The following is a 13,607-nucleotide window of genomic DNA, read 5'->3' as shown; positions in this document are numbered from 1 at the left end:
TTTCTTGGTCTCCTCCAGGGGAAACCACAAACTCTGGGTACCATTAGAATCCTTAGGATGTTGGAAAAAAAGGACGCAAATTTGGCGTGGATAGCTTATGTGGACAAAACGTTATGAAGGCCTAAGCACGAACTACCCCAAATAGCCAAAAAAGGGCTCAGCACTGGGGGGAGAAAAGGCCCAGCAGCTAAGAGGTTACAAGAGGCACATGGTGTTTTTTTGGTGTTTTTTTGCATGGGTTATTATTCTGAAATTCATTACTAGTATTAAGGTCTTCAACACACGATAATTGTATTTTTCAAAAGCTATAGATTGGTCCAACCCGTGATTTAGAGTTTGCTCTTGCTGAAACCCACCAATAACTTATCGTTCACATTGGCACCATAAAGGCACAATTCTGGCTTCTCCACCTAATATAAGCAGCACTGAACTGCGTACAACGATGTCTTCCACTGCCACTGGAACAATGGGTAACATCTGACATTCTTAAAATAGGTTAAATGTGCATGTGTGTGTCAGCATGTGCATAGGTTTTATGGGGGGGTGATGTGTGGGGGTTGTTTGAAAAAGAAGATGTGGAGAGAGAGAGAAAGGTCGTACATAACTCAGGAAAATATTGAGGTAAGACAGCATAAATGTTTGGAAAAAAGTATTGCCTCTCCACCTAGCATAAATTCTTTGAGGGAAAAAAACGCAAACCTCAAACTGGTGTGTGGCATGTGGGCACTATACATTATAAACTAGGTCTTGAAACCTAGAGACCATAATGATTGGCAATCGAAACAGCCTCAGTAATTAAAACTAGAGATATGGAAGTAGTCCAGTATAAATATGCATAGATACAAGTTCCATGAGCTTACCTCCATTTGGGCCAGGATCCGGTGCTCCAAGGCTGACACCTCCCCATGAGCTTCCAGTCCATCCTCGTTCTCTCTTCACCCTTGCTTTTCTTTTCTTGTCCCATTCGTCTCTTTGACGGATGATTTCTGCCTGCATCTCCTGCATCTGTGCTTGGTCTCGCTTGCCGATGGTTTGAATTGTGCCACTTTTTACAATTGGGGCGTTGAGGCCAGGCCACAAAAAGCCAGAACGTCCTAAAGTATATCAAATAAAGAATAAAAAGAATTTCCAGAAAATCTTAATCCAAATGGTAAATAGGCAGTGTGTGTTAAGTTATATTAACAAAACATCTATAGCACCTTGCACTATACAGCACCCTTCGGTATGAATCTGCTGCTCATGTGCATTTTGTTTCACAGTCTCTGGTTGACTATGTTAAGAGGGAGTTCTTAAATGGTTCATTTAATAACTGTTTTTGTGGAAGTGAACACATAATGGAAATAATTTGATAAAGCTAAATGTTTTGTAGAGTTCTACGGCTATGGATTGGTGACTTGAAGACGTTTTACATTTTTTCAGTTGGCTCGCCGGGTATACATTGTTTGGCACTGAAGAGCATTTTTCAACAAGCACAGATTTCTTGTGCAAAGGCCAAGGCAGAGGTATACAAAATGGCTCACTCACACACACAACACAGGTAACACACACAACATGCACTCAGTATGTTAGGGATAGGAACTGGATAAGCATACAGAAGCTGATCTTTACAAGAGTGAGTAAGTAGGCCTCTGCTTTAGTGAGCCACATAAAAGCTCTGATAAAGTACAGATTCAAAAAAACCCGTTTGCTGCCACAACTACTTATCGTGCTACTCATGACAAGGGCAGTAGACCACTGTCACCGACAGCACATTTAGTGCACCTCTATAGGACAAAATAAATAAATAATCAGGAAATCACAACTGTTCACTGCACAGGGGACATTCCTGTGCCAACATCAGAACGGCATCGAGGAGGGTTTACTTCTTAAGAAGTGGGTCTAAAGTTGATCAGCTTGGAAAAAAGGTATTTTTCTGGACCAAGGTGTAAACGTAAATGGAAAACTATACACAATAAATTAAAAGTAGTGATAAAAGAAGGGTGATCATTAAGGTGTTCAGTCAGAGAAAACATTAGGCAGGGACCTTATCTGTCTATCCTGAGTTGAGGTGTTTTATAATGAGTAAAGTGAAAGGTAAATGCTCCTTACCTTGTAAGCATCTGTTCATGACATGTTTATGTTGTAGATTCACATGTTGTGCATACTCCTGCCATCTAGTGTTGGGCTCATTTCTGTGCAAGTTTTTTTTGTTTTGTTTTTGTTTAAGAAGTCTTCAAGCCACGACGTACAGTGACTCCACCTATCACTGGTAATGCACATGGGAACCAGATCCATTGTTAGATTATTTTCTGCACAGCGGGTGAGGATGGAAATGGAGAGTAGCGATACAGAAAAGAGATTACCATTCTTAGAAAAAGTAAAGAATAAAGAACATCTGCAACAACAAAAGGGTTCCAGGGAGGAGGGTGGGCGCATGTGAATAGATAGCACTACATGGCGTGAAAAGATGCCTACAGAGTAAGTAGCATTTTTTGTTCGGGGCATGTGTGACTGTAGATACACATGCTGTGCAAAGACTGTAAGGCAGTCCTCCCCTAAGCAGTGGCTAGCCTCAGGCTGTTGCAGAGGATTGAATAAAACATACGGCGCACAGCCTGGTCAACATTATCTTAATGGTGTGCCACTAAAGCTACACAATAATGTTTAGTAAAAGTGAATGGTGTGGACAAGGTAGCTGCTTTGCAGATTTCACCTACAGGAATGTTTCCTAAGAAGGCCATAGAAGCCCCTTTTTACGGTAGGAGTGAGCACTAGGGGGAATAGGCAAAGGTCCCTTGGCTTTTGCATAGCATGTTTGAATATATTTAACAATTCACCTGGCTATGCCTGATTTATAAAGACCCCACCCCTTGTGCAGCTTGATAAGGCAACAAAAAGTTGTTGAGTCTTGCGAAAGGGTCTTTTCTAGCCACATAGTACATAAGGCCTGTTGCTTCATATCCAGAACATGGAGAGTACTTTCTGCAACTGAATCAGGCTGGGGAAAGAAAACTGGTAACTCTATAGATTGGTCAAGGTTGGAAGGGAGAAACCACATTAGGAAGAAACTTAGGGCCTGATTACAACTTTGGAGGACGGTGTTAATCCGTCCCAAATGTGACGGATATACCACCCACCGTATTATGAGTCCATTATATCCTATGGAACTCGTAATACGGTAGGTGGTATATCCGTCACATTTGGGGCGGATTAACACCGTCCTCCAAAGTTGTAATCAGGCCCTTAGTGTTTGTTTGGAGGACAATCCTATCTTTGTGAACTTGAAAGAAAGGTTCTTCCAGCATTAAAGCCTGGAGCTTACTGAGATGCCTCAGACAGGTGATAGCGACAAGGAAGGCTACGTTCCAGGAGAGGATGAAGAGGCTCAAAAGGAGGGCCCATGAGTCTTGTGGGAACAATATTTATGTTCCATACATGGCCTGGGGAGGACCCTTGAAAAAATGGAAGGGCTTGAGGTCTAGAACAGGACTGAGGTGCCCCTTGCCCTTGGTAGAAATGAGAAAATAGAGGGAGTACACTTGTGTGCCTTGCAAGTATGATGGCACTGGCTCTATGGTGCCCTTGTGGAAGACGGTGTCTACCGCTTCTCGAAATAGACAGTTTTGTGTGGCCAGAGAGTGTGCCTGCAGTGTTGGATGTTGGTGGAGTGGAAGTATGTTCTAAATAGTAATCATGGAGTATTATGTCTAACACCCACTGGTCTGTGGTAATCTTCTGCCATTTTGTGTAGAACCCTTGGAGTCAACAACTGACAGATGTCGCATGATCGGGGGATGGAGGGATAGGTCACTGGTTTCAGTTATATTGGGGGAACCACTGTTACCACTTCCTTTGGAGCTGGTGTTTCTGTAGGTACCACAGAAGTAACCCCTGGTGGCTGAGGCTGCGGCATTGGAAGGAGGTGGAAGCCTCTGGGGAAGTGGCCTAGGAACCACCTCTGTAGGTGGGATGCCGAAAAGTCCCACAACGGGAAGGTGTTTGGAGGGCACCCATGGCCTTGACTGTCTCTGTGCCCTTCTTGATCTTCTCCAGAATCTGTCCAACCTGCTGTAAGAGGTGTTAGCAGTCAAAGGGCAGATTGAGGAGATGCTGTTGAACATCTGACTCAAAACCAAAGACATGGAATCAAGCATGCCTATGGATGAGGATGCTAGAATTAATGAATTAATGCCATGCGCCACAGTGTCAGCAGCATCCAGGGAACAGCGAATGGAGGTGTTCGAGATGAACTTGGCTTCAGAGAAGCTCTTGAACTTTTTTTGCCATACTCATCTGGAAGGTGTTGGAGGAGCCCCTCCATTTCATCCCAGTGTGCTGATCAATAATACTGATGGAAGGGAAAAGAACCAAGAAGGCCAGAAGAGATCATCGCCAGGGTATTGATCTGGAACTCTGTAACACTGGCCAAACAGTGGAAAGAAAGCAATTTAACCTTGGAGTCAATGCCCATGCGCATTACCTGCAATGGGTGGAGTTTTTGTTCCTTCTGACTTCTGGACATCTAAGAAAAACAACTTGCACAACTCCAGCCCCAACACTTGATGGCAGGAGAATGAACAGCACGTGTATCAACAGCCACACATGCATCGAACACTACGTTTTCCGTCTTTCCTATGAAACTGCAACATTTGAAGTCATTTGCTATGCATAACACCAGAAACTTTATAACTTATCTGGCGAATATCTGCTGCTAAATATATCCTGCCGTGCTAATCACGGAGCTCCTGCCTTGAGTTCATCTGCATACTTCTCTCTATAATGTGTTTTATCTTAAGTTCAAACTCTTTGTGGTGCCATAAAATACTCTCTTGATATACTTAACATAATTAGCCCAACACTGGTAATTTAGTATTTAATTTGATGTGAACCTGCGTATCCTTAGTATCCGGCCACTGACAGTGTTTCACATTGGAACACGTCTTATGTGGATCATTCTAGACTATAAGTAGATTATAAAGACTGTTTCTGTTGCCTATACTTCTTGACATATACCTTACTCGCTTCTCAAGATTAGTGGCAAACCAAGCTTTCTCTAGAAGACAAAGTTTTGCCTTTTTACCACCTATGTCAAAGCCCTACAAAACTGTCAAGCTTTTGAGAAAGCTTGTGATCATCCATTCTTCACTAAATTCATGTGAAAATATAGATTGGCAGGGAATATACTCCAAGCAGAACACAGCCTGTGTACTGGTTTGAGTCCACTTCTATAGAGCAGACCATTATCCTAAGCTTTAAAGCCAAACCATAGGGGTTTCACATGACTCAATTACAATTCTTGATTCTAGATCAGATGAGGGTAAATATTCCAAATATCCCACTACCCATGTTCAAAGCTCTGCAGACAGAAAATGCCTGGAAAGGCATGGACTTACATCATCAGAATATTTCACTGACTCACCAAGAAGATTTGTTTTTTCCCTTTTCAATGTAATTATTAACTTGGCAATAGTTCATCATGACAATTTGCCATTTCCTTTTTCAAAATATGTATTAACTTGACACTGATCGACATCAAAAACACAGATATTTGCATATCTTGCTAATAATGTAAAATTTTACACACTTCCAATTAATACTGAAACCAGGATTACTTGGGGGAGAGGAGGGAGTCAACACCTGTGGATATTTTCTCTGCTCTGCCAAACCTGTCCTTCAGCTCCAGTACAGCTCCAAAGGTGGATGATGATCTGGCATTTACCCCCTTTCACTGCCAATCAGCATCATGCAGAACTTGGCAACTCACCTCCAACATAAATCAGCAGACAATCAGAACACAATTGAAAAAGCACTGCTTGCAATCTCAGTACCGGCTATGCTGTTAGTGATGCTACAGGCCTACTCACTTTTTTACTCACTCTCCCACTCCATTCTACTTTAGCATATGATTCCTTTCAACCCTGTGCTTACCATACAATTCATAGTCCCCTCCCACTCTGGGACCCTGCTGATCATTCTATCTAAACTGAGAGTCTGTAAGATTGTTTTTAATTCACAATCATGTTGTAAACCAAACAATGTCAGACAAATCTTTCACAACAAACAAGGTGATGGAATGAATGCTTGAATTAATCTCATCCACTGACAATCACTCAGACCAGATTATAGTCCATTGTTTTCCACCCACCGAGCTACTCTAGCAGAGACCAGCCACATGCAAATCAGTCTTGGCCCTTCTCCAACAGGCGTAGTCCAAACTGAACTGACAATCCAGGTATGCATCAGAAAGCCACAGAACCTGACTGTGACACTGTCCATTGCCACCGCTGTCAGCAATAGCCAATTGTAAAATTGAAACTAGATACACAGTTTTCAGGCCTCCAACATACTCATTCCACTCAGTTCACAAAAATCAAACACCACCAACCCAGCTTTACCTACACCAGCAGTCATATAGCTTTACAAGAAGAGCGCTACTGTTACTGCTGCAATCAATGCCAACTTGAGCCTTATAAAGTGGCAGACCACAACATCATATATCCCAGCAGACTCATACGGAGGCTGAATGGTAAATTGTGGCAACACTAAGATTTCTGATTACTTATAAAAGCTTGTTCTAACGGCAGAAAATCTCAATCATCTCAAAGAAAACTCCAGACAGCAAATATTGTTTTACTGGATACAATAAAAACACAATAGAATTGGTTAAAAACTAACTTCATATGACGTATAAATGACTCGTTACTAAAGAAGACATGAAAAAAGAGAAGAGACAGACTATGCTTTATATTTGTAGGCAGACACCATGTTCTTGATTACTCGTGCCTCACCAGCTCCAGAGCTTAATTTAACAATACAGCACCCCTATCAATGTTTGAGATCTAACTACTAATATAAGTCAATCAAAAGTATTCTGTGTGTCCCCAAAAATTATTAAGGCAAAATTTTGATAAAAGGAAACACACGTGGAGAGGGATCTCAGTTTGTTACACAGGAACGAAGTTTATAGCTAAACTCAACAAAGAGCCTCGCATTTGAAGAAATCACACCGCATCATGCCTTCACGAGGTCTGGAAGTGGGGCACGATAAACGTTAAAAACTAGCAATATGTTATATCCCTCCAGAACCTGTGTGCTGAGGGATAGTAACTTGGATGTTGGCAGCGAGACAGGTCAATATCTGTCCCTAAATGATGTTATTCACTTACTCACAGTGTCACAAATATCTTATTACGATGTCTTTGGGTTACTATTTGGTGCTCGGCCGTGTGAAATACTGATGATAGGTCATAAGCGAGTAAATGTAGTTTGTTTGGCCATTTGAAATACATGGCCAAACAATGATTGACTGATTGGTTTGCCATATTGTCTATTTCTACATGGAGGGTTCCGAAAGGGATATGGCTATGGATTTGTGGTAATTTAAAAAACAAATGGTATGTGTTTGTGCTGCTTGCAAAAAAACCAACAGATTATAATACATCAGGACTTGCAGTTTTCTCACATATAAGTGTTAACAACACTGGCAACAGATCCCTGGTAAGTCTACTTAAACGTCACTGCCCATTCACAGAATGCACTCCATCCAAATGCATTTATTTGCCCATAGTTACCTCTGTTTCTGAGACCTAAGATAAATGAATAGGTCATAAAGAGTGTAAAGGCTTCCTACACGGACGGGGGAGAAACCAGCACAAACATAGGTTTGTAGAGTGTGGGGATTTGGTTATTAGAACCAAACAAGAGAAGGGTCAATGGGAATTCTCCCAACAAGAGGTACCATGAAATCGTGCATGTTCTGCTAATTAGTCTTCTTGAAATACAGCTCAAGAAAATATGTGATGAATATTTTCATGCAAATCCTCCTGTTGAGGAATTAGGGCTAAGATTTTTTTTTATTGATGCCATGTTCTGGTATCTAACTCGAAAGTTCGTTATTGCCTGCCTTTCCTGCAATTATATAATTTTAGCAAGACTAAGTGCAATCTTACAGATTAAAGGTGACTTTTAAGTTCACTATTAGTCTGAGATTTTGAAGGAAATAAATGACAAAAACATATCTGACTATACAAACATGGCAAGTGCATAGCACATTTAATTATGGCAGGAAACCCTTTGACACCAGATGAATGGCTCTGAACTCCAACAGACTGCTAAGATGCAGGGCCACCTCTGGTGAAAAGAGTCCTCTGAACTCCACCTCCCACTGATGATGTCCTCAACCAAGTAGTAATGTATCCATCATCATCACCATTAACTCTGGGTTGGGAAGGGTGAGACACCTGCCACTAGAAAAGTTTTGTTTGAGCAGCCACTACTGCCGATCATAAGTGGTCTCTTCCAAACTTTGGATGCATTTGACAGATTTCTTTGGTGCTGGACCCAATGGAACTTCAAATTGCAATGCAGAGCCCGCATGCGCAACCTGACATAGTTGACCAGGAAGATACATGAGGCTAAGAAGCAAAGAGCCCTCAAAGCTGCACTCATCGAGATCAAGGACCAAGGCTGAAACATCAGGCTCACTGCCTGAAAGTACCAGTCTTGCTGTGGCGGTTAAAGCTTTGAATTGCACTGAGTGCAGGACTAGTCCCAATGAATGTCATAATAGGCAAAGGAATCAGGTGAAACTTTAATTTGTTCAACATGGAACCCCATGATGTCAAAAGGTTAGTCGTCTTCACAAGGTGGTCTGCGAAAGACTGTGGTGAGCCCACCATCAACAGCCAGTCGTTCAGGCAGGGGAAGACTGGTGTCCCAAACTTCCAAAGGTGTGACACAACCACCAAAGTCACTTTTGTGAACACCGAAGGGCTCTGGTGAGGCCACAACTTAGCATTGCAAAATGGAAATGCTCTTGTATGACCTTGAATTGCAAGTAACTCCTGTGGGACTGCAGCAAAGTTTTATGAAAGTATGAAACCTGCAGGTCCAAGGACACTATCCAGTCTACTACGTCCAGAGTGACCAATAGCTGGGGCAAGCGTGTGTATTTAGAATTTGACCTTATGACAGGAAGGTGTTCAGAGGTCGAAGGCCCAATAAAGGCCAGAGAACTCAGTCTTTTTTACAGAAAAAAAACAAATAGCAAAAGTATCAACTCTCTCTTCTATTAGAGTTTGGAACCCTCTTGATACCAACTTTGGACAGCAAACCACTCACACCACCTGTAAAATAATAGAGATGTTCCTCTCAAAGTCAGTCAGATGTGAGAGGAATATGTGGCAGAGCAAACAGAATGGATAGGGCATAACCAAGTCGAACATCCTGTGAAACCCGCCTGTCAGACATTATTAGAGAGAGTACCAACTCCTGCCACCCACAGCTTGGGTGTGCGTCACTAAGGGGAACCTAAAGTAGCTTATGGACTGTTGCTACAGGGGAGTGATACTACTGTCCCTCCTGGCCTGCACAGTGCCTGCCAAAACTCTGCCCTCAAAAAGACTGAGGTGACTGCTCACAGTGGCTGAGCGCCAGTCACTGTCTGTAGGTCAGCTCCCAGAGTAGCCCATGAGTTTCCTAAACTGATGCGGGAAATGCTTGGCGCAAGTCAAAGGACAAGGAAGTGTGCCATGGCTCTGCTGTCCTTAGATCGTTCCAGTGTAAAACAAGATTGTTCACCAAAAACTTAAAGCCATCTAAGGGCATATCCATGATCACCTCTCCAGAAAACCCTGTGTAATACATCCATATGTGACAGTGGAGAAACGTTCTGGTGCCATCCGATATCCCCAGCAAATTGGATGTGTTTAGGCCAGCAAGAATCACATACTTGGCTGTGTCTGTCCATCATGAATTGTTTGAGCCAGATAGACCTTAAGATCATTCGGGACTGGCAACAAGACCTCAGTCCCGGTGGGTATGTGTGTAGTGACCCAAACAACAGACTGCATTAACCAGTCTCGTCACCAGGCTAGCCAAGGAGATCTTACGCTTTTCAAATGCCTCAATACTCTTAGATCTTGTATCTGGAAGAGCCGTGGGAAGAGAAATGGCAATCACCATATTGATTGAAGCCTGAACCACCAGGCTATCTTGAGGGGAATGTCAAGTGTGACATTCAGGGTCAACAAACAGGAGTCTCTGTTGCATTGCCACCTGCCTATTTACTACTGGGACGGGAAAAGGACTTTGACCAAGTATCCATCAGAGTATCAGTGAGGGCCTCGTTGAAGTGGAGCAAAGACTCAGATGTGGCAGACCCAGGCTAGTTAATGCCTGTAAGGACAGAGACTTTGTGTGGATATTTGGCAGTTGTAAATCTAGGACCTCAGCTTGCAGTCTGACCACCACTGCAAATGACGGTGTCTCTTCAGTCGATGGACCAAATGGCAATTCCAGCCCCTTATCATGGGAGGCATCAAGCCCAATGGTATGAGGAAAATCCATACAAAAAGTGTCATCATCAGAATGGGGGGGTTGAGGGGGAAAGATCACCATCCCCTAACACGCCATTATTATCTCCCGCTGGGGGAATACCTTCCTTAGAGTCTGAGCCAAAAATGTAATGGAGCCTCTGTTGGCAAACTCACTTTAGCACAGGCACAAGAGCAGACTCAGACTGTATGACAACAGGCTGCACTTTAGAAATTTCATAGCAGGATATAGGTCTACTTTAGCCTGAAGACAGTTAGGGGTGAGACATCAGGATCAGAATTGGATTTTCCTCTGGTGCCGCTGGCATCAATACAGTGTCGCAAAGTGTAGGCCTGAGGCAGGCCCAGGAACCAGAGTAGGTGTCTGTACTGGAGCCATTATGGGACCCGGAACGGGTTCAAAGGGGTTAGTCAATGCCTGGGAAGGACGTGCCCGCAGAACCTGACTAGATGCCCAGGCGGGCCTTAGGGCCCCATAAGGTACTCAGACAGAGACAGAAAAACAGAGAAAATCTGAGCATGGCCTTTTTGAAGGCATTACATTTCTGCAGCACAACTGAGGGACAATGGAACTCTGGACACACAAGGACCAGTTGGGGAACCGTCTCTGCACTCACGGACCCTAGAGGCGACTGACTGGCACACACTCATGCCTTCTCCCTGGATGCAGAGTGGCAGGACTGGGTTGAATCTCAGGTCAATTTTTTATTTGCACAAAGACTTCGATTTCGGCTTATAGCACAATTCGGACCGTGAAGTAGACACCTCATGAAAATCAACCAGGGAGCGAGACCGAATCTACCCCCTGGAGCAGGGCAAATTTGAGAGTCTCAATGACTTCTCATGTTTGGTGATGTACAGCTTTGCCTGCTGGTCCTGGGTCGCCTGCATTAGGGTCCAATTGTATAAGAGTTTGAGTCATACCTCAAGCCCAAACATCAGAGACACCTCATGACTTGTTTTCTGCAATCACATCATGGCTTGAAGCCTGTCATTTTAGGAAAGGACACTGTTTTAAGGTTTCTAGAAGATATAAGGCTGATAAATGTGGGAGCAGAGCTCCAGAAGCTCATCGGAAGGCGTGGGAAGAAAGGAACTGATGTCAGCAGGCAGGGGTGGTGTTCATTTGTTGCTACTCTCCATGAGTTCTGGGACGGTAAAGAGCCAGCGCTGAGAAGCAAGATAACATCTAGTGGTGTGTGGGAGCATTGTTATGAAAGAGCTTCTGGATTCAGTCTGGTGCATGGGGAGTATTCTAAAGTGAGGAATATGTGGTTAGAAATTTCCATCGGACTTTCAGCAATAGATTGATTTTAAAAGTGAACTAATAGGGCAAGTAGCCATGGATAGAAAAGATAGGTTAGCTTACCTTCACCAAGACTTTGACCCCTGTTGAGATCTTTCTTCAGCTTTCTCTTGGTTCTCTTTCCTCTTCCCTTTCTTGCTCCGGGACCAGACTCCGCCAAAACCCCTTTCCAGAGATCATTTGCTGTCACTGAAAATACATGGAGAACGCAATTTGTTTCTTTTTACATTCCAGGCAGTGAGTGCTGCATTGAATGACTACTCATAGGACATTTATCACTTACCAGCATAATACATTCTGTGAGCCACACAACAGTACGAGGTCAGTCACACTGGCAAAAAAAAACTAAACATGACCTTACTGACATGCCCAGCAAGATGGACGAGAGCCCTGTAAAATCAACACAACTGCCAACAGGTAAGAACACTGAAGTACACCATTCACAAAACCAGGATCCCTAAACCAATTCGTACTACATTAAAATAATCGGATTACCTTATGTTAAAGCATAGAGCTTTCAAGTATGTATGAACTGTAAAAGTGTATTTTAAAACAGTGTTAAATTGCTTTAAGACGTACGTTGGAAAGTCTCTAACTGATCAGTATCAGCTCCCACATCATCATACATGCACAAATAGTGTGCATGTCAGTGCTCAGATGTCATGCTACCGAAACCTGCTGCCATTCTATCAAGATCTAGACGAAGACTTTTCTTTCTACCTCTCCGCTCTCGTCCCTGTGAGCACACACTCTTGCTGCAAATGTAATAAGTTCAATAGTGATGGATATTGTGCTATGCACTCCTGTTCATGGTGTGTCGAACTACTGCGAAATAGTGTATATTTCAGAGGTGAGCCAATGAAGAGGGCATCACTAGGAGCAGATTTATTTTCTGGTTAAGTTTCAATTAAGAACATGCTGTCACTCGACCGAATACTCATTCAACCAACAACTCTACCTTTCAGGCCTACAATTAATGTTAATAGTCCCCTAAATAACAGCCACGACGGGCGAAACATTAATTTACTACAAAACAAAAATATATGGTGTTGACAACATCACAATGAAGTAATATGTTCCATGTGAGTGAAAACAAATTTCAATTGTACCTTATCTAGAAAGTCCACCATCAGAGATGTATAACGATTTTACAATCTGTGTATCACCTTTATTGTGAAAGATATAATAAATTAAGTAATCTGCTACTCTACACAACTGTTTTCCTCACAAAGGTACACTACTTTTTCAGCACCTTCCTTTGCTGGCATTTGTCATACAGTGGAACTGGTTGTGCATTGGATTGGGGATGTTTTTGTGATTAAGGCAAATATAGATTTTTATATACCATACTGTTTAATTATAATATTATGCATTGTAATACAACTCAATTGCTCACTGTATTGTAACTTTAGTAAAACTTGTTATAATAATAAAAGGATTTGTCCGAGTAGCCAGATATTCTTAAGAATGTACATATTGCAAAACAATCTAGATTTAGGGGATTCTCAATCAGCATCTTTCGTTTTTCATGCCGTATAAAAAGAAAGAATCTGTGTTTGTTTCGTGCCTAAAGGAACAAAAGTCCTACTGCGTTTTTCATTTGAAAGTAAATCCCTTCTAACCTTCGGAATTGCAAATCTTTTCATAACACACTTAGCTACAAAGGCTGCCAGGTGGCCAGCTGTTTACTCATGTAAAATAAAATGGTTACTATTGACTGCTTTCTATTTCAAGGTCATTTGTTATTAGAAAAATTGTGTACCTAAACAAGACTGCTTATTACTCATACCAACCTGCAAATTAAGGACTAGTTTGAAAGACGTGACTCATAATTCACAAAGCTTATGACGGAGGAAAATACACGGGGCAGTGCATGCTGTTACTTGAAAATTTATCAAAATGTCATAAGGCGGGGCTCAATTTTGCATGTACGCCAATGACACTCCGCTCATCTTCAAGCTCCCTAGCTTAATGGATTCATCCAAACA

The 13,607-nt window shown here is 42.5% G+C and overlaps 1 protein-coding gene across 1 annotated transcript in view; it reads right to left on the bottom strand.

The window, feature by feature from the left end:
- The window catches only part of MRPS5 (mitochondrial ribosomal protein S5), a 495,636-nt gene that overhangs the window by 315,859 nt on the left and 166,170 nt on the right, over nucleotides 1–13,607 (bottom strand). The window contains exons 3-4 of the mRNA XM_069235057.1: nucleotides 11,683–11,808; nucleotides 861–1,094 (exon numbers count right to left, since the gene is read on the bottom strand). Of these exons, the coding sequence (XP_069091158.1) occupies nucleotides 861–1,094; nucleotides 11,683–11,808 (360 nt within the window). The remainder of the gene's footprint in view (nucleotides 1–860; nucleotides 1,095–11,682; nucleotides 11,809–13,607) is intronic.

The sequence above is a fragment of the Pleurodeles waltl genome, chromosome 5 (assembly GCF_031143425.1).
Source record: "Pleurodeles waltl isolate 20211129_DDA chromosome 5, aPleWal1.hap1.20221129, whole genome shotgun sequence".
NCBI classification, from domain to species: Eukaryota; Metazoa; Chordata; class Amphibia; order Caudata; family Salamandridae; genus Pleurodeles; species Pleurodeles waltl.
Note: the sequence above shows the minus strand (reverse complement) of the source record. Positions and strands in the feature narration are given on the sequence as shown.